The 23,747-nt window shown below is 38.0% G+C and overlaps 2 protein-coding genes across 7 annotated transcripts in view; both read left to right on the top strand.

Moving 5' to 3' along the window:
* Positions 1 to 20,712, top strand: part of htt (huntingtin) — a 48,202-nt gene extending 27,490 nt beyond the window's left edge. For 3 of the 4 annotated variants that reach the window (XM_084402017.1, XM_084402016.1, XM_084402019.1), the window contains 28 exons: positions 550 to 692; positions 840 to 1,050; positions 2,405 to 2,540; positions 4,288 to 4,467; positions 4,557 to 4,733; positions 5,793 to 5,869; positions 5,977 to 6,115; positions 6,198 to 6,320; positions 6,399 to 6,609; positions 7,363 to 7,508; positions 8,545 to 8,722; positions 9,539 to 9,628; positions 9,702 to 9,886; positions 9,974 to 10,100; positions 11,003 to 11,106; positions 11,202 to 11,356; positions 11,431 to 11,570; positions 11,664 to 11,746; positions 12,105 to 12,235; positions 12,331 to 12,463; positions 13,390 to 13,545; positions 13,640 to 13,830; positions 15,304 to 15,418; positions 16,370 to 16,601; positions 16,905 to 17,010; positions 17,124 to 17,286; positions 18,755 to 18,915; positions 19,036 to 20,712. In XM_084402017.1, coding sequence (XP_084258143.1) covers positions 550 to 692; positions 840 to 1,050; positions 2,405 to 2,540; positions 4,288 to 4,467; positions 4,557 to 4,733; positions 5,793 to 5,869; positions 5,977 to 6,115; positions 6,198 to 6,320; positions 6,399 to 6,609; positions 7,363 to 7,508; positions 8,545 to 8,722; positions 9,539 to 9,628; positions 9,702 to 9,886; positions 9,974 to 10,100; positions 11,003 to 11,106; positions 11,202 to 11,356; positions 11,431 to 11,570; positions 11,664 to 11,746; positions 12,105 to 12,235; positions 12,331 to 12,463; positions 13,390 to 13,545; positions 13,640 to 13,830; positions 15,304 to 15,418; positions 16,370 to 16,601; positions 16,905 to 17,010; positions 17,124 to 17,286; positions 18,755 to 18,915; positions 19,036 to 19,249 — 4,207 coding nt within the window. In that variant the 3' untranslated portion in view covers positions 19,250 to 20,712. The remainder of the gene's footprint in view (positions 1 to 549; positions 693 to 839; positions 1,051 to 2,404; positions 2,541 to 4,287; positions 4,468 to 4,556; positions 4,734 to 5,792; positions 5,870 to 5,976; positions 6,116 to 6,197; positions 6,321 to 6,398; positions 6,610 to 7,362; positions 7,509 to 8,544; positions 8,723 to 9,538; positions 9,629 to 9,701; positions 9,887 to 9,973; positions 10,101 to 11,002; positions 11,107 to 11,201; positions 11,357 to 11,430; positions 11,571 to 11,663; positions 11,747 to 12,104; positions 12,236 to 12,330; positions 12,464 to 13,389; positions 13,546 to 13,639; positions 13,831 to 15,303; positions 15,419 to 16,369; positions 16,602 to 16,904; positions 17,011 to 17,123; positions 17,287 to 18,754; positions 18,916 to 19,035) is intronic. The other variant, XM_084402018.1, reaches the window with a different exon arrangement.
* A 2,831-nt stretch (positions 20,713 to 23,543) lies between these two features.
* The window catches only part of rgs12b (regulator of G protein signaling 12b), a 46,372-nt gene continuing 46,168 nt past the window's right edge, over positions 23,544 to 23,747 (top strand). For 2 of the 3 annotated variants that reach the window (XR_014625504.1, XM_084390101.1), the window contains exon 1: positions 23,570 to 23,666. The gene's annotated coding sequence lies outside the window, so the exon portion shown is untranslated. Of the gene's footprint in view, positions 23,667 to 23,747 lie in introns of all 3 variants that reach the window. The other variant, XM_084390103.1, reaches the window with a different exon arrangement.

The raw sequence follows: 23,747 nt of genomic DNA, 5'->3' as shown, positions 1-23,747 counted from the left end.
CTTCTGTCACTGGCCATAATTCTAACCTTGAATTCAGGATTAGGCATAATGTTGTAAATATGAAAATTGCCTGGCTCAGAGAAAGACAGGGTCATGTCTTTTCTGGTGATTATGGGATAATACAAGACTTTTTCAAATGGTTGTTGAAAGCAAAAATGCTACGAAATGCACATCATATTTTGTGAGAAAGTATGACGTGCTAGAGCAAAACACACTTTTTTTGGAATCACCACCCCAACATTTTGGATTTCGTTCGGCTAATAAAATGCAGGGCGGTTTCTTCATTCATTTATCATTTTTATAATCGAAATTATATTATATATTAAATAATAGGAGTGATAATAATAATTGTTGTTGTTGTTGTATAGTCATATTTCCACTTTTGTCTTTAGTTGATCACTTTCCTATTGAAGATTAGCTGAATAAAGCTAGAACATTTTCTATGTATTACAATATTACACAGAAAACAGTCAGCATAACAACAAGACAAACGCAGCAACAATATTAATAATTAATTAACGCAATTATGAATCTCTTTTTATTTGTCAGGTTCTTATTGCAGTTGGTGGGGGTGTTGCTGGATGATATCGCCACGAAGCAGGTGAAAGTTGACATGAGCGAGCAGCAGCACACGTTCTACTGTCAGCAGCTGGGCACACTGCTCATGTGTTTGATCCACATTTTCAAATCAGGTATGCACACCCACAGAGCCCACATCTCATATGTCTCCACTCATAAACAGGACCCTTTACCAGCTTAGCATACTTCATGATCTCGGTAAAGGGCAAAATTGTTCCTCTTGGTTTGAATGATCACATTATTTCCCGTAAACCTACCAGGAATGTTCCGGCGGATCACTGCAGCGGGCAGCAGGCTGCTGAAGGCGGAGGGGGGGGAAGGGGGTCATTTTTATACCCTGGAGGGTCTGAACAGCCTGGTGCTCCAGCTCATCACCACGCACCCATCTCTGGTCCTGCTCTGGTGTCAGGTCCTTCTCATCATCAACTACACCAACTACACCTGGTGGTCCGAGGTGCATCAGACTCCCAAGTAAGACTACATACCAGCAGTGTAAATTAGGAAAGCCGGTTTAATTGATCCCACAGTTACAACCAGCCTAAGCAAAATTCTTGGTAGTTTTAGGAAATCAAATGCTGTTTGTAATGGCAAATAATGGCCTTTCACTGGTTGCAAGTGATTATATTTATATGCTGGTTATATTCGCTTTGTAACAATAAGATTCCAGCGACAAGCAATTTGTCTGTACAGACCAGATGCGACACTACTACAAGACCTGACAAAATCAGAAAAAAAAACGGCCAATCAGAAGAGCATGTGGGCGGGCTCTCTCTGCAAGTGCAAAATGGATATGCGCATAGTCAAATTAATACAGAAGACTGCACCATTGACCAACTGAAACCTGGTCTAAAGTCATTGGCGCAATATTTTTTTTGTTAATGAGCGCGTTAGTAATGTGCGCCTATAGGCGGGTCCACAACGCGTGTACACTCTGCTAATTAAACACACAGGGACGCACAGCAGCACACAAACATGCCAAATATTTAAAATAAAAGGATTACAATGTAAAAGATTATTATTGTGTGCATAAAGATATGGTGGAATCCGGCTTGTCCCGTAGATGGTCTGCTTGCGCACTTTTACCTCGCGCACGAGCAGTTCCGTTTGCGCTCTGGAGACGGCTTCGGTCTTTCCACTATCAAATTCCGTCATGTAAATAGCGAATCTGCCATGGTGCGAGCGCAACTGGCATTTAAAGGGAATGGGAGATGAGACTCTGATTGGTTTAACGCACTTAAATCCCAAAACACACCCATTACTCATGAGAATAGGGACAACCCTTTTAGACCATGCGCCGGGCGCGCCGACCATTTTTCCCGTTGTTAAACTAGCAAAAGTGGATTCGGACACAACCTAATTGAACTTACGGCGTGCGCTTTAGACCATGCGCTTGGATCGTTAAATTAGGGCCCATTGTGTGACTGAAACAGTCTTTGTGATAAATACACTTGTTTATTCACTATTCACAGTTTGGAAGTTCTTGTTTCCTTTAATACATTTTTAATATCTGAGGTGAATTATTCATTGTCACTCTCCATATGGCTATAAAAGTCACATTACTCATATTAAATGTAATAAATCACATAAACAGTACCTGAGATTAACATGGTCATACTTTGTATGTTGTTGTTCCAGCCATAAAGTCGCATAAATAGATATCATTTTTAAAATAGAATCCCCTGTTGCTCGTAGTGTATCTGGTTAGGACAAAAACTCTGATTAACATGGAAAAGATACCTTTTATCACGTCACGGTGTTGTCACTTCTGGTTAGGACACGGTGTGAGAGGCAAATAAATCAAATCATGTTTTCATTACTCCATTAGGAGGAACAGTCTATCCAGCACTAAGCTGCTGAGCCCGCACTCATCTGGAGAGGAGGAGAGGCCAGAGGGGAAGCTTGCTGTGTGTAACCGAGAGATTGTCCGACGAGGAGCCCTTATCCTCTTCTGTGACTATGTGGTGAGATTTCTCAAGCTATTTTAAAGCTGTGTCCGAGCTCCTAAGGAGTTTTATTTTACTTACCATAACGGCTCCATCCCCTAGCCTTGCCGGGCCACTAATACTGATAAACCGGTTAATTACCTGTTAATAAAACAAAATGTTAATTAGCACTAAACTGCACACTTCTAAAGATTATTTTTGAACATATTTGTTAACTCTGAAGCCACCTTGGTAGCACCCCCAAGAACCCACATTTCTGTTTTTAACATATTTTTCTCTACAAAGACACATTGAATTGTTCAAAAGTGACAGTAAAGGTATTTGTAATGTTACAGAAAGATTTCTATTTCAAATAAATGCTTTTTTAAAACTTCTGTTGATTAAAGAATCCTAAGTAAAAAAACAATCATGGTTTTCACATAATATTAAAGGAACACTCCACCGTTTTTTGAAATAGGGCTTATTCACCTTCTTTCCTACATTTAGATAGGTGGGCAAATGCATTTTTGTCTCAGTGCATGCATTGTTTTAGTTTGACAGGGTCAGCGCTAGCTTAGCTTAGCATAATGAATGGAATCCTTTGTTGCCAGCTAGCATGTCCTGAGTAAAAGTGATAAAAAAATAAATAAAAAAAACCTAATTACTTCTTGTGGCCTGCGTATTCACAACGAGTACAAATAGTGATGCAGATTAACACTAGGCGATTTCCTAGGAAGATATTGACTTATATATTAAGGACTATATTAGGGGGAAGCACAGGCGAAGCACTGCTACTTGGGCGTGATATCTCTGCACCCAAGTAGCAGTGCTTCGCCTGTGCTTCCCCCTAATATAGTCCCAAGTCAATATCTGCATAGGAAATCGCCTAGTGTTAATCTGCATCACTATTTGTACTTGTTGTGAATACGCAGGCCACAAGAAATAATTAGGTGGGGTTTTTTTATTTTATATATTACTTTTACTCATGACATGCTAGCTGGCAACAAAGGATTCCATTCATTATGCTAAGCTAAGCTAGGGCCGACCCTGTCAAACTAAAACAATGCATGCACTGAGACAAAAATGCATTTGCCCACCTATCTAAATGTAGGAAAGAAGGTGAATAAGCCCTATTTCAAAAAACGGTGGAGTGTTCCTTTAAGCAAAAATGTTTTCAACATTGATAATAAAAGAAAAAAAAAAGATATATTAGCATAATAGAAGGATTTCTGAAGGATCATGTGAAACTAAGTAATGCCTGCTGAAAATTCAACAATCCTATCACAGAAATAAATTACATTTATTTATATATATATATATATATATATATATATATATATATATATATATATATATATATATATATATAAAAACTTTTATATTAAATTGTAATAATATTTCACAGCATTACTGTACTTTTTATTTTGGTGAGCATAAGAGACTTATTTAAAAACAAAACAAAAAAACTGACCACAAACTTTTGAACAAATAAATTAAAAACTAAAAACACACTCAAGGTAGAGGTGAATTTATACACTAACTCTTTCTAATTAAAAAAAAATATTATTTTGAGATTTTTCTATATATAGTATTACATTTATATTTAAGTATTTATACATTATTATTTATTTTAAAAATGAACTTTAAGTGATTGTCCCGGCCAATATATATCCAATATCGCCTGACACTGATAATAAAAAAATAAAACTATGTGGTACCATATATTATACATACTATCTGTTTGCCAACCATACAAAATTGTCATCTTTGTATTTTATCCTCTCAGTGTCAGAACCTGCATGACTCTGAGCATCTGACGTGGCTGACGGTGAATCATGTGAGCGATCTGATCAGTCTTTCCCATGAGCCTCCAGTGCAGGATCTCATCAGTGCTGTGCACCGAAATTCAGCAGCCAGCGGACTCTTCATACAGGCCATACAATCACGCTGCGACAACCTTTCTACTGTATGTATATGCACACTCACCGCTTCTTTTTCATTTCATGCTGTGCTTATCTTTTCAGCCACTTATGTATTAAATGTGTAAATGTGCAGCCGGTGATGCTGAAGAAGACCCTGCAGTGTCTGGAGGGCATTCATCTAAGCCAGTCTGGGGCTCTGCTCATGCTATACGTAGACAAACTACTCAACACGCCGTTCCGTGTGCTGGCTCGCATGGTGGACACACTCGCCTGCAGACGTGTGGAGATGCTGCTTGCCGAGACCCTGCAGGTAAAACACTTCCACACACACAATAATGACTCACTACCAGTTTATTTCACTTTCTGTGCCATTCGTTGTAATAAACTGTTAATAAATAAACCTAAAATCAATGCAACTGAAACACAAAAACTAAATCGAATTAAAATGAAAGAGTTTGATACATCTCCCAGTGGATCGTCTACCACTGTAATAGACTGAGAGAATTGACGAGTGAACAACCATCTATATTGAGCGATTTTGTACTATGGCAACTAGAGTAATTTGACTCCTAAATTATTGTTTTTAGGATCCAGTTTCTTCCTAGTAATCTTTTAGTTAGAATCAAGATATATTCTTTTGTCTAACTTGATCAAATACCACTAAATTAAAGTTTATTAACCGTTCTGACTCTGAGGCCCCTCATTGTCAAAGACATTGCCCCAAATATATTTCTGGTACTAATGCTGTAATGACAAAGCTACTTATTTTCAGACTTTTCTATTTACAGAAACTAGAAGCAGTTTAATTTAGTTTAATTACTTATATAAATATTATGAATTAAATTTATAATAATATAAATGAATTACTTAAATAAAATAATGAATAATTCAAATAACTATGTATAATTGTGTGATTTTAAAATCCAGAATTCCAGAATATCCAATAACAATTGTGATTACAATGGTTTAAAGGGTTAGTTCACCCAAAACAATTGTCATTATTTACTCATCCTTATGTTGTTCCAAACCTGTATGAATTTCTTTGTTCTGCTGAACACAAAAGATGATATTTTGAAAAATATGGGTAATCAAACAGTTGATGGCCCCCATTGACTTCCACAGTATGGAAAAAAAAATGCTATGGAAGTCAGTGTTTACCGACATCCTTCAGAATATCTTCTTTTGTGTTCAGCAGCAGAAAGAAATTCATACAGGTTTGGAACAACTTGAGGGTTAGTAAATTATGACAATTTTTGAGTGAACTATCCATTTAAACCATCTTGCGTTTGAGATGATGAAACCACCCCTGATTGAGAAAATCACTGCACTAAATGATTATTGAGAATTATGTTTTCTCTTCCTACTGTAGAATAGTATCGCTCAACTACCACTGGAGGAGCTGGACAGGATTCAGCAGTACCTGCAGACCAGTGGCCTTGCGCAAAGGTAAGGCGGCTTGCCGTTTCCGGTCTCATCGATCTGTTTGTTTTGTCGCTGTTTATGAAAATCTCCCAATCCTGCTTTTTAAAATGATTGTCTCTCTCTTATGTCAGGCATCAGCGGTTCTTCTCCCTGCTGGACAGGTTCAGAGCCACAGTTGCTGAAGATACCACAAGCCCTGTCGCCCCCATTACCACACACCCACTGGATGGGGACCCGCCCCCTCCCCCTGAAAAAGTGGAACCCAATAAGGTATGACTTACAACGGTGGTTGTAAGCTGGAAACATCTTAGCTAAAACATAACATTATTGCTATTGTGTGTGTGTGTTGCAGGAGTGGTATGTTGCTCTGGTGAAATCTCAGTGTTGTTTGAGAGGTGAAGGAGCTCTGTATGAAACTACTGAGCTGCTGACAAAACTTCCCCAATCTGACCTAAACACAATCATGACCTGCAAGGTAAAGGCCAAAAACATGCATATCTCTTATTTTTTTTAAACTCAAACAGACACTGATGTTGTATTATTGTATTTGCAGGACTTCAACCTGTGTCTGCTGGCATCATGTCTGAGTGTTGGGGTACAGAGGGTATGTAAGGATCATGGGGTGGTTTTATTTGACACTGCTCAAGAGGTGGCCTTTGAGAGATTGGCTGGTGTCGTAGAGCTCCTCCCCTCGCCTCATCAGCCCCTCCTTCCCTCCGCTAAGACGTGCGCGGACTACTTGCAGAAGCTTAATCAAGTATACGGTGAGTCAAAATCAGAATTAAGCTTATTTTCTGCAAATTAAATGCCTGTTCACACACAAAAAAAGTATTAGTTTGGCTTAATCAGGGTTTCTTTCAAATTAATATTTTAATGACACAAAAGTGTTGAAAATTATACAAATGTGTAAATAAAGTTAAGCTATTACACATTGCATTACCACTCACAGAAAACACAAAATCACGAGGTGCTTGCGTGTAAATGAACACAGCGCCACGCTTCACTCTGAAACATGTAGCACAACAGAATGCTTATTTAAATCACAGCCTTTGATATGATTATTGCACTAAGCTATATCGCGATTTCAGATTTTATTATTTTATTTGTTTTCATTTTACATTCACTTCAATTAAATATTAACCAAACCCCCAGCAATTCCCTCATGAACCCCTGTTTGGGAAACCCTCAACTAAATGACAAGCAAATCCCCTCCTGTACGTTAGGTGGTGCTGATCAACATACAAATGTCTACGGTACTGTAATCAAGACAAGGGTTATTTTGTTTAGCATTGCTGTGGTTACTGCAAAATTCCCATTCTTCTATTTGTGTTATCTCATGGTTTTGATGGCGTTATTGTTATTATTCCAGCATAGTGAAAATAGTAATAATAAATAACGAGTAGGTATGTCTAAACTTTCGTAGGTGTAAGTACATGGAAATTATCCTTTGTGCTGTAAATTATGGTGAAGTTGTAATGAACACACAGTCATTGCATGTGTTTATGTGTGTGTTGCAGGTGAGCCTGGGTTTTATCAGACAGTGTTGAGTCTGTGTGGCGTGTTGAGTCAGTACCTGCTGTCTCTGTCCAAATTGCCATCCTCACTACACATTCCCAAAGACAGAGAGACACTTATTACCACCTTCAGCACCCTCGCTATAGAGGTAAGACTGATGCATCCTTCCCAAATAAAATGATTTTATAGGGAACATTCTAGTAGTTGACCGATATGGATCATTTGATGGCAGATGTCAATATCTTGGAGAGTGGGATGGCCCATTGCCAATACAAAGTCGATTCGGGCCTATATGGTATCACAATACTTAATTTAAAGATAGTAAATAACACATGGCGCTGCTATGTAAGTTATATTTACTAAACTTGAAATAAGTAATTTGAAAATGAATGGAATTCATAAATAACAATAAACAAATATATACATGTATGTCTTCTTATGTAATCCTGTAATAGTATTATTGTAATTTTTCTTACAAATAAAGAAATTGTTAAAAACACTGTCCACTAACAGCGCACTCAGTTATCTGGTAAGTCTGTGTACGCTAGGAATAGACAGAGTCCGTAAACTAATGTAGAGGGAGAATGAATCTAGCAAAGTTTTTATTATATTTAATTTAATGTACATTTATTACACTATACTTTTTGTTATATTACCTTGACATTAAATTACATATTTAAATTAGTGTTTCTAATATAATGGCTGAGGGGGTGACGGCAAATTTGACATCGTTCTCCTGTTCTGACCAACATTATAAATCTATCGCTAATTTTTCCCTCGTTTGTAGAGTCATAGAAAGTCTATCGTAGATTGTTTTTCTTTTGTTATTGGAGCAAATGGGAACGCAAAAATTATATTTGCTGTCGTCTCCCATTCACCACTATAGAATTTTCCCAAGTATGACGACTTTCGCTTCTGAGAACCCCAGAAATGGGTCCATGGGAGCTCTGGGGTGACTGCACTCAGGCGATGCTTTTCTCAGTGCTGTCAAAATAAAAGTCCATTATTGACCCCCAAAAAAAAAAAAACGTATTGGCTGATAAGTAAAAAATATCAGCTGATAGATCGACCTTTGTGATATATTGACATTGATTGAAAGATGGTAAAATGGTAATATTTTAGAAAGTTTTAGCGGCATATCTGTAAATACCACTCAGCTCATGTTTCTCTTTCTGTCTCTGTAGGTGGTGGTTTGGCGTTTGCTGCAGGATCAGCTGCCTCTGAGTGTGGACATGCAGATGAGTCTGTCGTGTCTGTGTCTGGCTCTCCAGCAGCCGGCGGTGTGGACACACTTTGCCTCTCACTCCTACCTCACACACACCTGCTCAATCATCCAATGTATACAGCTCCTCATCCATGCAGGTTTGTGTTACAAAGCTCTAGGGAGCGCAGCCAAAGACTACGATATACAAAGATAGTGCATTCATATTATTTATGAATGGGAGAAAGTGCAACGTGCAATAAGTCTTGCCTTCTAAATAAAAGATTGCCGATTGGTAAAACAAATGACAGCGATTCGCCTGTGTCTATTAAACCTTTGACAAAATCACACCAGAACATTCAAATCTCCATTGCCGCTGACCCAGAGAATGGCGTTATCAGGTATAGGTATGAAATAAAACAGTCTTTCATAAACTGTCTTTTCAAGCACACCGTTTCGTTATTTCTGTGTTGTAAAGATTCAAATCTTATTCAATTCAGTACTTATCACAGAAGTACTGGGATGAAAATGTATATTTGGGATATAAACACTGATGTCTACGGAAATGATCAAAAATAGAGCAAATCATCTTTGGAAAGTGACTTGCGACAGACGAAAGACGACAGTAGATGGCGACAAGTGTTAAAAAAATTATTTGTCATTGAATCATTGTTTCAAGAGATTTGTTCAAAAAGGCTGATTCATCCAGTTATTATTATTATTTTTTTTTTATATTTCATTAATATTAATTAAACATTTTAAATACTGCAGCAATTGACATTTTGTCAGAACCTAAATTACATGTTATTTTGTTTAGTTTTTTTTGTTTAGAAAATTGTGATCTCTATAAAAAAAAAAAGAAAAAAAAGGCGAATCTCAATTTATCCATAATCGTGCAGCTCAACTTAAACCTAATAAAAATGCAATTGAAATTTATATTAATCTTGTAATTATGATTATGTGTGTGTGTTACGCAGTCTCTGTTGGTCCTGGTGACCAACTTCTGAGGCCGGAGCGGAAAACTTCAAACACAGAGCAGTCAGAAGACCAGTTGGACTCTGCAGACAGTGAGTCAATGCACACGTTACACACATCGATGATGAACACAACAACAAGCGTTAATGATTCTGTAATTTTCAGACCAGCGTGAATGGCGGTGTTGTGAGATCATGGCTGAGCTGGTTGAAGGTCTACAGAGTGTGTTGGCTCTGGGTCACCATAGAAACAAGAACATCCCAGCATTCCTAACGCCCACCCTACAGAACGTCATCATCAGCCTGGCCAGGCTTCCCCTTGTGAACAGCTACACCCGAATCCCACCACTGGTGAGAGAGTGATTGAGTGTGTATTCATACATTGTGTGCAAGTGTGTCTAAAACTGTATGAAAATATTCATGTGTTTGAATGAACAGGTCTGGAAGCTGGGCTGGTCCCCCAGGCCGAGTGGAGATTTTGGCACAGCATTGCCAGAGATCCCTGTGGAGTTCCTGCAGGAGAAAGATGTCTTCAGAGAGTTCCTCTACCGCATTAACACTCTGGGTATGACATGAGAGACTCATTTCAGAGTTGTTTGTCTATTGTCTAAAAGTAGTCATGAAATGGGATTTTGAGTTACCTTACAGAATTTGGGAAGCAGATGCAGAGGAAAAATTAAATATATACTTTACCGGTCAAAAGTTTGGAAAATTACTATTTTTAATGTTAAAAAAAAAAAGAGTATCTTATGCTCATCAAGCCTGCATTTATTTGTATTAAAAATACAGAAAACAAAACCGTAATATTGTGAAATATTATTACAATTTAAAACAAAAAAATTCTATTTGAATATACTTTAAAATATTGTTTATTTCTCTGATGCAAAGCTGAATTTTCATCAGCCATTACTCCAGTCTTCAGTGTCACGTGATCCTTCAGAAATCATTCTAATATGCTGAATTGTCAATGTTGGAAACAGTAATGCTGCTTAATATTTTTTTATAACCTGTGATACTTTTTTCAGGATTCTTTGATGAATAAAAAGTAAAAAAAAGAGCAGCATTTATTATTATATACACACACATGTGACGTGTGTGTGTGTGTGTGTGTGTGTATATATATTAGATAGATAGATACATTTATGAAACTCTTTATGCATTTTAATATTAGAAATTCATATAGTGATTAATATGAAGCCTCATAGCATAATTGCCTAAGTCATTTTTAGTTTTTTCTTGTTTTCCAAAGAAATTGAAATATGACTTAGGCAATTATGCTATGAGGCTAACGATATGAAATTAGTTGGCTAGGTTTTTCCTTCAGTTATTTAACAAAAGTTAGATGAAAATTATGCTTTATGATCTATCACTGTGTGTTGACATCAGGCAAACCTCATGTATAGTCCAGCCTTTTGTATAGTACATGATTATTGAACCGCTTGATTTGCTCTTGCGGTCTCCTTGCAGGCTGGAGTAGTCGGACACAGTTTGAGGAGACGTGGGCCACTCTTTTGGGGGTGCTGGTCACTCAGCCAATCACGATGGACCAAGAGGAGGAAACCCAGCAAGAGGTAAATCATTGAATTTTTGCCAAAAAGACTGGAAGCACTCGTCCAGGTTTTGGAGACTGTGTGTGACAGATGAGACGTGTCTGTTTGTGGCGCAGGAGGATCTGGAGAGGACTCAGATAAATGTACTGGCGGTTCAGGCCATCACCTCTCTAGTGCTGAGTGCCATGACTCTGCCCACAGCAGGAAATCCAGCCGTTAGCTGCCTTGAACAGCAACCCCGCAACAAAATCCTTAAAGCTCTGGACACCAGGTATGTACACATTTATTATATCGTGCTTGTTCTTCTAGGTTTAGAAGTGGATAAGAAGTCTGGGTGTTTTGCAGGTTTGGTCGTAAGCTGAGTGTGATTAGAGGTATGGTTGAGCGTGAGATTCAAGCCATGGTGTCAAAGAGAGACAACATTGCCACACACTTCCCCTATCAAGCCTGGGACCCTGTGCCCTCTTTATCATCTTCAACGGCAGGTAAGTGGTCAGCTAAAGATCCTGTTGAGATGCAAAATGTATTTTTTGTTGTATTTATGACGTTTGCGTATGCGTGTATATCTGCATATTCAGGCACCCTCATCAGCCATGAGAAACTCCTGCTGCAGATTAACACAGAGAGGGAGATGGGCAACATGGACTACAAACTGGGTCAAGTTAGTAAACTGACTACTTTGAAACACTTCACTTCATCATTTAGCATTTATTGAAAGGATAGTTCATAATATGGCCTCTTTAATTATTCCAAACTTTTGACTGTGTATGTGTGAATAATATAACGTGATAGTATCTTGACTTGTACGATGTCTTTATAATCTTTTAGAAGTGTCAAAGTTTTGGTTGGGTGGACTTTCAATGAATGAACAAAAATGATAAGAGAATATTGAAAAATATCTTAATTTGGGTTTTAAAAGAAGAAAGTCTTATGGGTTTAGAAGAATTTTCCTTTTTGGGTGAACTTACCCTTTAAGGGTTATATCTGCATGTTACTAACAATGTACAACAACAATGCAGGTGTCGATTCACTCAGTGTGGTTGGGTAATAACATCACCCCTCTGAGGGAGGAGGAGTGGGGTGAGGATGAGGAAGATGAGACGGATGCTCCAGCACCTGCCTCACCACCATTATCACCAATCAACTCCAGGTGAGACTTACAGAGTTACTGGCAAAACAAGCTCCTTAAAACCAGCATCCTCCAGACTTCACACCCTGCATTGTCTTTCTACTTGCCCTTTCCAGGAAGCACCGTGCAGGGGTTGACATCCACTCCTGCTCTCAGTTCCTCCTGGAGCTCTACAGCCAGTGGATCCTCCCTGGAAGCCCCAGCAGCAGGAAGACTCCTGTTGTGCTAATCAGTGAGGTTGTCAGATCGGTGAGTGCATGCTTAGATGTTTTCATAGCGATCCATCAGCCATTATGCTATATAGTGCAGGTGTTCTCAATCCTTTTGATTTAATTGACCCCAATTATGTCAATGTCAAGTTTATTTCTATAGCACAGTTTAAAAGTGCTTTACACTACTACAAATTATAACACCATTCACACAAAGAACAAACAAAAACAATAAAAAAGATTATATTAATCACTATAATACATTAAAAGCCAAAGAAAACAGATACGTTTTTAGCTTAGATTTAAAATCAGAGAGTGTTTGAGCAGTTCTAATACACAGTGGGAGGCTATTCCACAATTTGGGGGCAATAACAGAGAAAGCCCGATCCCCTCTCATTTTTAGTCTTGCCCTAGGAACAGTCAGCAGCCTGTGATCTGAAGATCTGAGAGATCTCAATGGCTTGTGTATGGACAAAAGGCTTGACAAATAAGTAGGTGCCAGTCCAGCAGATCGCACTCCAGCACATATAGAACTCCATGAAGAGCACCGATCCGACTGGGCAGATGAGTGCTGCCAGTCCGTTTAAGGATTAAAAACCAATAAAAGGTTTTTTAAAATCGATTCTATAACGAACAGGAAGCCAATGAAGAGATATTAAAATTGGGTTAATATGTTCATGCTTACGTACACCCAACAAAAGTCTAGCCGCAGAGTTTTGCACCATTTGAAATCGAGAAATAGATCGTTGGTTTATTCCTACATAGAGAGAATTGCAATAATCAAGTCGGGTAGAGACAAATGCATGATTCATTGAATTATCCAAGTTAGAATTGTGAGATAAAAAGTCGCAATTACCTTTTATATTTTTTATTCTGTGGTGGAAACAAGCTTTCATAAAAAAGCCTTTGACAAAAAGTGTTTTAAGAATTTATCTTAGGACAATCTATGTTCTCTATGTGTTTAAGCTGCTGGCAGTGTCTGATCTGTTCACCGAGAGGAATCAGTTTGATATGATGTTTTCCACCCTGACTGAGCTGCAGAAAGTCCATCCACCAGAAGATGAGATCCTCAGCCAGTACCTTGTTCCAGCTATCTGCAAAGCAGCCGCAGTGCTTGGCATGGTGAGTGTGTATATGCACTTCTGATGCACTGGCTATATAAATAAGCAGTTACAGCTATTTAACAGTGTGGACTAATGTATCTACGGTATGTCAGGATAAAGCCATTGCAGAGCCTGTGTGTCGTCTGCTGGAGAGCACCTTGCGCAGCACTCATCTGCCCAGTCGGATCGGTGCTCTTCATGGAGTTCTATACGTGCTGGAGTGCGATCTGCTGGACGATACAGCACGGCAGCTTATCCCTACTGTCAGTGAATACCTGCTCTCTAACCTTAGAGCCATAGCACAGTGAGTACAACTAAAACCTGGCACACTTTATGGTCTGACTAACCTTAAACCTTCAACGGGGCAGTAGTTAGTACAAACTAGATGTTTACATTTTCTGAAGAAAAAATTACTGCAAACGTTGCTACCACAATGCTAGTGTGTCGCAGATGTTTGCCAGGGAGTTGCTATGTGGTTCTCTAAGGTGTTCCAAGTGGTTGCGACATGGTTTCTTACTGGTCCAAGTTAAAATAGCCCACTAGTCGATTCAAAGAGTCGATTCCAGACTCATTTTCTTTATTCTTAAAAAAGATGAGGTGAATTCTTATAACAGTGCAATGAAAAGTATAATTTACACCATTATAATTAATTGATCTTTAATGTCCTAATAAAAATACCTATATTATTTTATTAGTACACCGTTTACATATTTTAAAGGGCTAGTTCACCCAAAAAAGAAAATTCTGTCATCAATTACTCAACCTCACGTCGTTCCAAATCTATAAGACTTTTGGTTATCTTTGAAACACAAATGAAGATATTTTTTATGAAACTTAAGAGATTTCTGTTCTTCCTTTTAAAAGTCCATTACAACAAAACTTTGACTCTTCATAAAGTGATCAGAATTAATCCATATGTATCGAGCGGTTTATTCGGTTTATCTCTTCAGAAGACTTTGATTAAAACGTTCGATTTGTTTTCAACGTTCAACGTTTTTATGAACTTTTTCAAGCTTTAATTTGTGGTGGAATGGCCTTTCAGTGGAGAGACCGAAATCATTTAAGGTTTATTAAAAATATCATCATTTGTGTTTCGAAGATGAACGAAAGTCATTTTCATTTTTGGGTGAACTAACTGTATAACACATTTTAACATGTTTAAATAAATTATGCATAATTCCACCAATTGCGGAAAATACTGAAAAAGCCTACAGATGTCTACTAGGCCTTCTAATAACTAGTCATTTTAGCAGACATTTTAATCCCTGCTCAATCCCAATGATGAAGACTCATAGCTCACATTTTGCAAGGACTGAATCAGCAACCTTCCTATTACCAGCTTTGACCTTTAACCCCTCCACCACACCTCTCCCAGCGGCAGGCGAGGGCAGTCCAATCATTAGTGTTACACTAACTCTTAGTGTTTGCCGTTTCATTTAAGAGAATATGGGATGAGAGGTTAATGGTTTGCGTCCTGCATTGAATGAAAGATTTCACACTGTTTGAATCTCTCTTAAGAGGTTATGCCTCATGCAGTCAAAGCTAATGCCAAAGTCTCTGTGGCATGCTGGGAGACTCAATAATAGGTTAGCATAGGCAATCACAACACACTCCCGCACACTGCATGGTCATCAGCTCCTCATTAGCTGTAATGTATGGTGTCTTACTGAGATCTGAGATCCCTCATTAAAGACCAGGGCTAGAATTAGCATCAGATAGCCTCACTGAAAATAGATGAGCGTGTTTGGGCCTAACACTGTTTGTGTGTCTCTCTCAGCTGTGTGAATCTACACAACCAGCAGCATGTGTTGGTGATGTGCGCCGTGGCATTCTACATGATGGAGAACTACCCACTGGATGTAGGGCCTGAGTTCAATGCCGGGATCATTCAGGTGGGAAGAGGCCACAATTTGAAAAAAAGATCATTGGTGTTTTAATATTATTTGATCAGTCTTGATTCTGGACTTCTGTTTTGCTGAGAAATGTACAATACACAATCTTCCAACCTAGGGTGAAATCATTATGTACATTAAGAATGATTTGGGAGAAATATAATGTAATTTAAAGGAAGATTGTGGGTGGCGTTCTGTGGCACAGCAGGATTTTAAATAGCCTCTGGGCGCCGATGTATAGAAAACTGTGTTCGACGTGACGTGACACTGTGCTTTTCACCCTGTGTGACCCCCTTTAAGATGTTTGGCATACTCTTATTATGATTTCTTAGAAAACAAAACTATTTCATTAAATCACAGTTCGAACAACATGCAGAAAAAAACATACATTTTCTTAATCTGACATCATAATTTGCCCTTTTTCTGGCAAGGCAAGGCAAGCTCAGGTTGTAAAATGTCATGTGGTGTAATTTACTATAGACTGAATGATATTTAAGAAACAACATGAATGCAAAGAGTACATTTATAAAAACTTGACATGTTTCAAGCTATAAAGATTTGGTAACACTTTATTTTAGTGTCCTTGTTACATATGTTACATGTACTTACCATAATAATAACAACAGTAAATTATGGATAATTACATGCAACTAACCCTCAACCAAATCCTAATCCTACCCTATACCTATAGTAAGTACATGTAGTTGCTTAATATTACTCAGTACTTAAATATACAATTACACTGTAACAGTGACACCTTTAAATAAAGTGTAACCAAAGATTTTTCCTTTTAAAAAAAAATCATGGACACACTTAAATGTCATTGAGTCTTCTCTCAAATTCAAAATTGCTTTATTGGCGTGACTGTAAATAATACAATATTGCCAAAGCTTGGAATACATAGAATAATAGTCTTCTCTCTCTACTATTGTTTCTCCTTTACATTTCCAGCTGTGCTGTATGATGCTGTCTGCTAGCGAGGAGGCCACACCATCCATCATCTACCACTGCGTCCTGCGGGGTATGGAGCGGTTGCTTCTGTCCGAGCAGCTGTCGCGCATGGACGCGGAGACACTGGTCAAGCTGAGCGTTGACCGTGTGAACATGCCCAGCCCACACCGTGCCATGGCTGCCCTGGGTCTCATGCTCACCTGCATGTACACAGGTGTGGCTGGAGAGGAAGGCAGGACACATTTCAGCTTCATCTTTAATCCTGACTCACCTACTAACACCAACCCCTAAGAACAGTCTCACCTTAGATGCTTACCCTACTAACTAAGCACATAGCAGCAGAGTCCTCAGTATGATTTTAAGAAAGTGTCTTATGCGAGAGGTTTAATTTTGTTCTTGTAAAACTAAGTGAAAATTCTATATAAGAAGATTAACATTTATGATGTTTAGTCAAGATGTAGTAACCTAGTTTAATCTGAATTGGATCCATTACGGAACTGTTCTTCTTACTGATGTCCATAAATTTACATTACAGGGAAGGAGAAGGGAAGTCCTGGCCGCCCTGCTGATGCTGACCCAACAGCTCCTGACAGCGAGTCAGTCATTGTCGCAATGGAGCGTGTATCTGTTCTGTTTGACAGGTACATATGTCTGTTTTTGAAGAAACTGAATGCAAAAGGCATTTTTCCTGAAGGTACAGTGTTTTTTTTTTTTACTTTTCCACTAATTTGTCTGTGAAAAATTCTTGCCGCAGGATTCGTAAAGGCTTTCCGAGTGAGGCACGAGTGGTAGCCCGGATCCTTCCTCAGTTCCTGGATGACTTTTTCCCACTGCAAGACGTCATGAACAAAGTCATCGGGGAGTTCCTGTCCAATCAGCAGCCTTACCCACAATTCATGGCTACAGTTGTGTACAAGGCAAGTGCCACTTTTTTTTATATCTTATATTATGCTTTGGATACTCTGTGATCTTAAATGTTTAACTATTAAGATTCATTCACATTAGCAACATTTTGGTGAAATTTTGCAGGTAAAATAGGTCAGTTGTCTATTGTCAATAATATAGCGATATATGATGCACAGCTTACACAGGAGCTACTTTCAAACTAAGTGGTCAACACGGCAAACACGTAAAATCTGCTTCGGGAAATTGTTTGCCTTCACTCAAGATTCCTATTGAAATAACTTGATTTCGCCAGCAAAAAAAACACTGAACAATGGTAAATGTGTCTGCACCTTTAGTCTTAGAATTATGTCATAATTCACTCATTCTCATGTTGTTCCAAACCTGTATGATTTTCTTTCCTCTTTGGAACATAATAGATGATATTTAGAAAAAAAAATGTAAACATGTTTTGTGCATACAATGAAATCAATGGCGATTTGGACCCGTATACTTTCATTGTATTGACAAAAGCTGTTAAAGCATTCTTTGTGAGCTATCCTTACTTTAATATGGTCATTTAAAGTGGAAATCAGTTAAAGGGATACTCCACTTTTTTCGGAAATAAGCTCATTTTACAACTCCCCCAGAGTTAAACAGATGAGTTTTACCGTTTTAGAATCCATTCAGCCGAACTCCGGGTCTGACGGTACCACTTTTAGCATAGCTTAGCACAGATCATTGATTCTGATGAGTCCAGTAGCATTTCTTTCAAAATGACCAAAGAGTTTCAATATTTTTCCTATTTAAAACTTGACTCTTCTGTAGTTAAACCGTGTACTAAGATCGACGGAAAATGAAAAGTTGCGATTTTCTAAGCCTATATGACTAGGAACTACTCTCATTCCAGCGTAATAATCAAGGAACTATGTGGCTGTACCATGAGTGCAGCAGGCGTAATGATATGACGCAGCGCCTGAAAATAGTCCCCAGCTCGGTAACTTCTTCCAACGTGACCGGGACTAAGTTTGTCTAACCTATTAGACCTATTTTCAGGCGCTGCGTCATATCATTACGCCTGCTGCACTCATGGTACAGCCGCACAGTTCCTTGATTATTACGCCGGAATGAGAGTAGTTCCTAGTCATATAGGCTTAGAAAATCGCAACTTTTCATTTTCCGTCGATCTTAGTACACGGTTTAACTACAGAAGAGTCAAGTTTTAAATAGGAAAAATATTGAAACTCTTTGGTCATTTTGAAAGAAATGCTACTGGACTCATCAGAATCAATGATCTGTGCTAAGCTATGCTAAAAGTGGTACCGTCAGACCCGGAGTTCGGCTGAATGGATTCTAAAACGGTAAAACTCAACTGTTTAACTCTGGGGGAGATGTAAAATGAGCATATTTCCGAAAAAAGTGGAGTATCCCTTTAACTAAATAATGTAAACTTGACTGACCGCTTCATTTCCACTTTAATGCATGTATTTCTTGCAACAACAGGTATTTCAAACACTTCACGCAACTGGGCAGTCCTCCATGGTCCGTGATTGGGTGCTACTCTCGCTGTCGAACTTCACACAGAGAACACCTGTCGCCATGGCAATGTGGAGCCTGTCCTGTTTCTTTGTCAGTGCCTCGACCAGCCAGTGGATCTCTGCCCTGTATCCTTAAATGCATATTGGTGCACCCCTTGTACTAGAAACATCACACTTCCTGTTCCTTGCTTTCCTTTTCTTTTCCTCTTCATCCTTGTTTTCCTTAACTTCTCCCTTCCCCTTTAGCCTCCCTCATGTCATCAGTCGCATGGGGAAGTCTGACACAGTGGACATTAGCCTCTTTTGCCTGGTCGCAATGGATTTCTACCGACACCAGATCGATGAGGAGTTGGACCGCAGGGCCTTCCAGTCTGTCTTTGAGATGGTGGCTTCACCTGGCAGTCCGTATTACCAACTACTGTGCTGTTTGCAGAGCATTCACCAAGACACGTCACTATAATACAGACCATATGATACCGAACAATAATGTGTAACAATACATGTATATGAATAACAATAATGTATCTACAATGCAAATTAGGCATCAAAAAATGGTAATATAATATCAGAGCAGAAGACATCGCATTTATAAGAACGTTACACACCAGGATGCATGTATGGCAACAATGTATGGGATGGGATTGGCTGCTATGATGCTGTCCGTGATAACCAGTGGACATTAATACAAATAGTTCATTGTTATTAGAGACAGTGGAACCAATCCAAGCAAGACTGCAGATCCACTGAAGTATGTGGCCACAATGCACCAGAACATCAGTAATCTGTAATTAAAAAAAGAATAGTAGTACTACCATCACAATATATGCCTGGTGTCACGGTATGTCACTTAACATCTCAAAAGTCAATATGGATGCAGGCTTGTCTTCTCCATATTTTGTATGCATAAATGCTCTTTATCTGGTTTCAGAGAATGTTACTGTGGGAAAACTGTGAGGCTGATCACAAAAGTTTTTTTGTAATGCAGTCAAAACTGACGACGCGTCTCAATCATTAGAAACGTAATATCCGAAGAGAATTTTCAGCTATAAACAAACTGACGGAAGAACATATTGTATTGAATGTTCTTACAGACATCATGCAAACACTGTTAAAATATCTCCTGCACTTCCAGAATTCAACCGATCCAAGATTAGATCTTTTAGTCCGCAGACGTCCCAAGATGGCTAAAATCAGTACATCCGGGTATTTTCTACGATGCCCGTCTCTACCCTCTTCTCCAGCTGTCCGTACTCTCCTGCTCCCTTAGAAATGAAAGACGCACTCTTTCATACACCCACAACTCCCTCAGTTTAAAATCATTCCTTTTGCATGGGCAATGCATTGCTTTGCTCTGTGTTTGCTGGCACTTGAAGCGAAAATGAATTGTAAATCGAATTTGTATATCCCCTCTAATGTGGAAGACGTATTGGTATGATACGATTTTTTGTGTATTTAAATGTAAAATGTGTTTGACTTACTGAGTAAGAGGGGTGAATTGCCTGAAACAAAGTTTATTTTTCTTCTAAAAATTTAGCTGTCTATATTTGTTGTTTTTAAGATGGAGAAAAAAAAAAAAAAAAAACAGATCACAAATGTGAATCACTGAGGTCCCTTTTGTATGGGCAGGGCTTGAAATAGCCATAGCAGTTACTGTAGAGAGGTTTTTAGATGAGGGTTTCTGCATATGAAAATTACAGCTCAAATCTACATACTGTGTCCCTTGCAACACATCTGCAGTTATTTGTTAAATTTCTTTTAAAAGCTCAGGACGTAAGATATGATTATTGATCTAGTGTAATGACTGGAAGTATGTATTTTAATCTATAGAGTGTTTACATTAATGTACAATTTGTGTAATAGAAATAATATTTGTGATTAAACGAATAAATTGTGGTGCATGACAACACCCATCGGTGGACATGAGATGGTGTCAAGTGAAAGGTCATTGTAACCGAATATGCGCAATAACCCAGTCTTCACTGTAAATATAAGCCTAGCTGACCAGCTGAACATGCCTTGTATATTAACTTAAAGCATGCTTTAGTTTGCTTTCAATATTGACTCAATATTTTATGTCACAACAAAAAGGGCTGACTTTTGATTGTTAGTCGACTCAGTCTACACGGACATCGCGTAATGGTATCTACCAACGACAGAAGAATTTGGCAAATTCACACAACTTATGGCATATTTGCAACCATGGAGACAGACAGATGGTCATGTCCATTAGATATCTGTTTATTCTGATTCAATAAGATGTTTGTTTTGACTTAGTGAAGCCGAATATGTAAATAGCAATTTATACTTGATATTTTCACTCCTCTGTGAAAAGCCTTTACTTCTCTAAAATGTATTGGCACATTCATTTTACACCAACATTGCCCCATGCCTACATCATTTCTTGCCGTTTTACAGATTGTAGAACCATTCAAAATGGTGGATTTCCATAAAAAAAAATTGGTTTTTGATCTTTCAATTTCAAAAAGAAGAATATCTTTCAATTTCAATCTTAACTTGGAATGCCTTTTACAAAGACCACCAATGTGACAATACTGCAGAATCATAATGTTAATAGTGCGCCACTGACAATTTCTTAAAAATCAGAGAGTAAATACTAATATTATCTTTAGTTTGTGTGCTTAGGAAGCTTCACTTGAGAAAGAGGTTAATAATTCTGTTAAGAGGTTAATAATGCATCTTAGGTGGGAATGATTTTTCTTCCCTTGCATTATATTTCAATTTCAATAGTCAATTTCTAGCAAATTCTGATTTTTCATTTTTTTAACCTTTTTATTAAAATTTCCCCTCTTTAATGATCGTGTCAGATCTCAGTTCAGCGTTTACTTCAGCTTTTTATGTTTTATTTGAGATATACATAAAGTTAAAACTTAGCTGGAGTTGAGTGGATAGCAGCAGTATGTCCCTTAAGTATCACAGTAATGCCACGATGGTCTTGCACCAGAGCCACCTTTAAAAAAAGAAGAAAATAAACTTATACCCTTTTTGACAGATATTTAGCTCACTTCTGCAAACTATGGCTGGTAAAAAAATGACAAAAATGTATGTATTTATTTTATGGACTGTTTTAACATCAACCATGAAAATACTACAGTATAGAAATGAATAAAATACGTTAAGTGGTCCATTTGGTTTATTGTAAAAAAAAAAAAGTACACATATTGCAGGGCTTGTCAAGTGACTAGCAAAATCCAGCCTGTTGTTTTTTACTTTTGTATTTCACACTGAATGGGAGTTTTCATAGCAAGCTAACTTTGAAAGCATTAGATCCCACCTCCTCCAAAACACATGAACACACTCAGCCAGAACAGAGTCAGCACCTCATGTCTCAAAGCACATAATATTATACGATAAAAATGAACGTAAACTTGCAGAGCTCTGGATTGTACCACATGACTGCTGCAGATTCATTTTAGCGTTAAACGGCTCTGGGTTGAATGTCATGGGTTGCCATCTTGTATTAACGGTTAAGACATGGCGTGAACACAGCATAAGCTTGTTGTTGTGTTTCAGGAGGAACTGTAAGGTGGATGCTGTTTGTTTGCGGCGCTCTGTGACTGTCTGTCGACAGCTCTGCATATCCTCATGGAACGCGCTGATGACGTGTGATGTCTGCGCGAGCAGGGTGTGCGGAGGTATGCAAATAAATAAGTTGACAGGCAGGTACAACATCCTATGATTGCATTCGGGCTGATTGCAATGATTGGACAAACATTTTTTGGTCCTGAGACTTCCACAGACTATGTAATTTTTTTAAATATTAGGACCACTTCTATTATTTATTGCTATCAGGATGTGAAGAGAGTTTCAACCCGTACAACAAGCTACCTTTAAGGGGGAAAGTGGAGAAACAATCTTGTTTTTTTGTTTTTATTTTATTATTTTTATAAAGTGACAGTTGGCTATTTGGCGCTTATGTTAGTTCTCAAATTATAGTGCTAAGATTTGATAATTACTTCATATGTTCCTCACTCTGGTCCTTAAATGAAAGTAGTTGAAGAGCCTTGAAATATTGTGATTCTACTTTTTTTTTCTTTCTTTTTCTTTTTCTAAAAACATGTTTTGTATAGGTTTACTCCAAGAGCAAGGCTTTGCACATTTTCTACTCCAAGGTGAGATGTTTTATGATGAGCTTGATAATGGATTGTAGAAGTTTACACTGTTAATCCTCTGAAAAGTGCAGGTTATTAACTTGGAGCAGAACGAATGGTGGAATCCCAAGCCGGCGTGTGTGTGTCAGTAATGTAACTATGAACTAATTTTAAGAGTTATCAATGTAATCTTTGAAAAAGTTAAATTTAACATAATTTATGTTTATGTTGGGTCAACAGCAGTGTCTAAACAGGAAGCATTCACTGCTAATAAAACTTTTACTGTAGCGTAATTACTAGTAATGAACTTAGAATGACCAAGAGAGATTGTTCATTTCATGTTTTATGTGGAAAGGGCTTCCAAAAAATCTCAATATTCACTTTCTATAGACCAAAATAACAACTTCAAGAATTAAAAAACTATTTTTTAAATTGCCTTAAATTGTTGTTCTTGCTTGAACTTGGGAGGATATTTTTACTTTATGACATTCAAATATCTCTTTTACCCCTGCATTTATATAAAACTTCAGGATAAACTTGATTATACATCTAAATTCATTGTCATGTAAAGGAAAAGCCCTATACCGGTGTTGTCCTTAAAGAAGAAAAGAAAAGGAAAAAAAAAAAAAACTCTGAGATGTAGATTCCTCCTCCTCCTGCTTCTGCTGTCCACACACCAGCTGCCCTCTCCTTTTGTTTACTCCTTATACAGCACTAAGGTTACCATGTCATTAAACTTCACATCAGGTTGGGACACATCCGTCACAAGTAAGAGCACTAAATTACTGAATATATAACTATGATTTATAACGCATCATTATTCTCTGTACTGTAATTGTAGGAATTTAT

This window comes from Rutilus rutilus, assembly GCF_951802725.1.
Source record: "Rutilus rutilus genome assembly, chromosome: 2".
Classification (NCBI taxonomy): Eukaryota; Metazoa; Chordata; class Actinopteri; order Cypriniformes; family Leuciscidae; genus Rutilus; species Rutilus rutilus.
The sequence above is the reverse complement of the archived record's forward strand: the minus strand, read 5'-3'. Positions and strand labels throughout refer to the sequence as shown.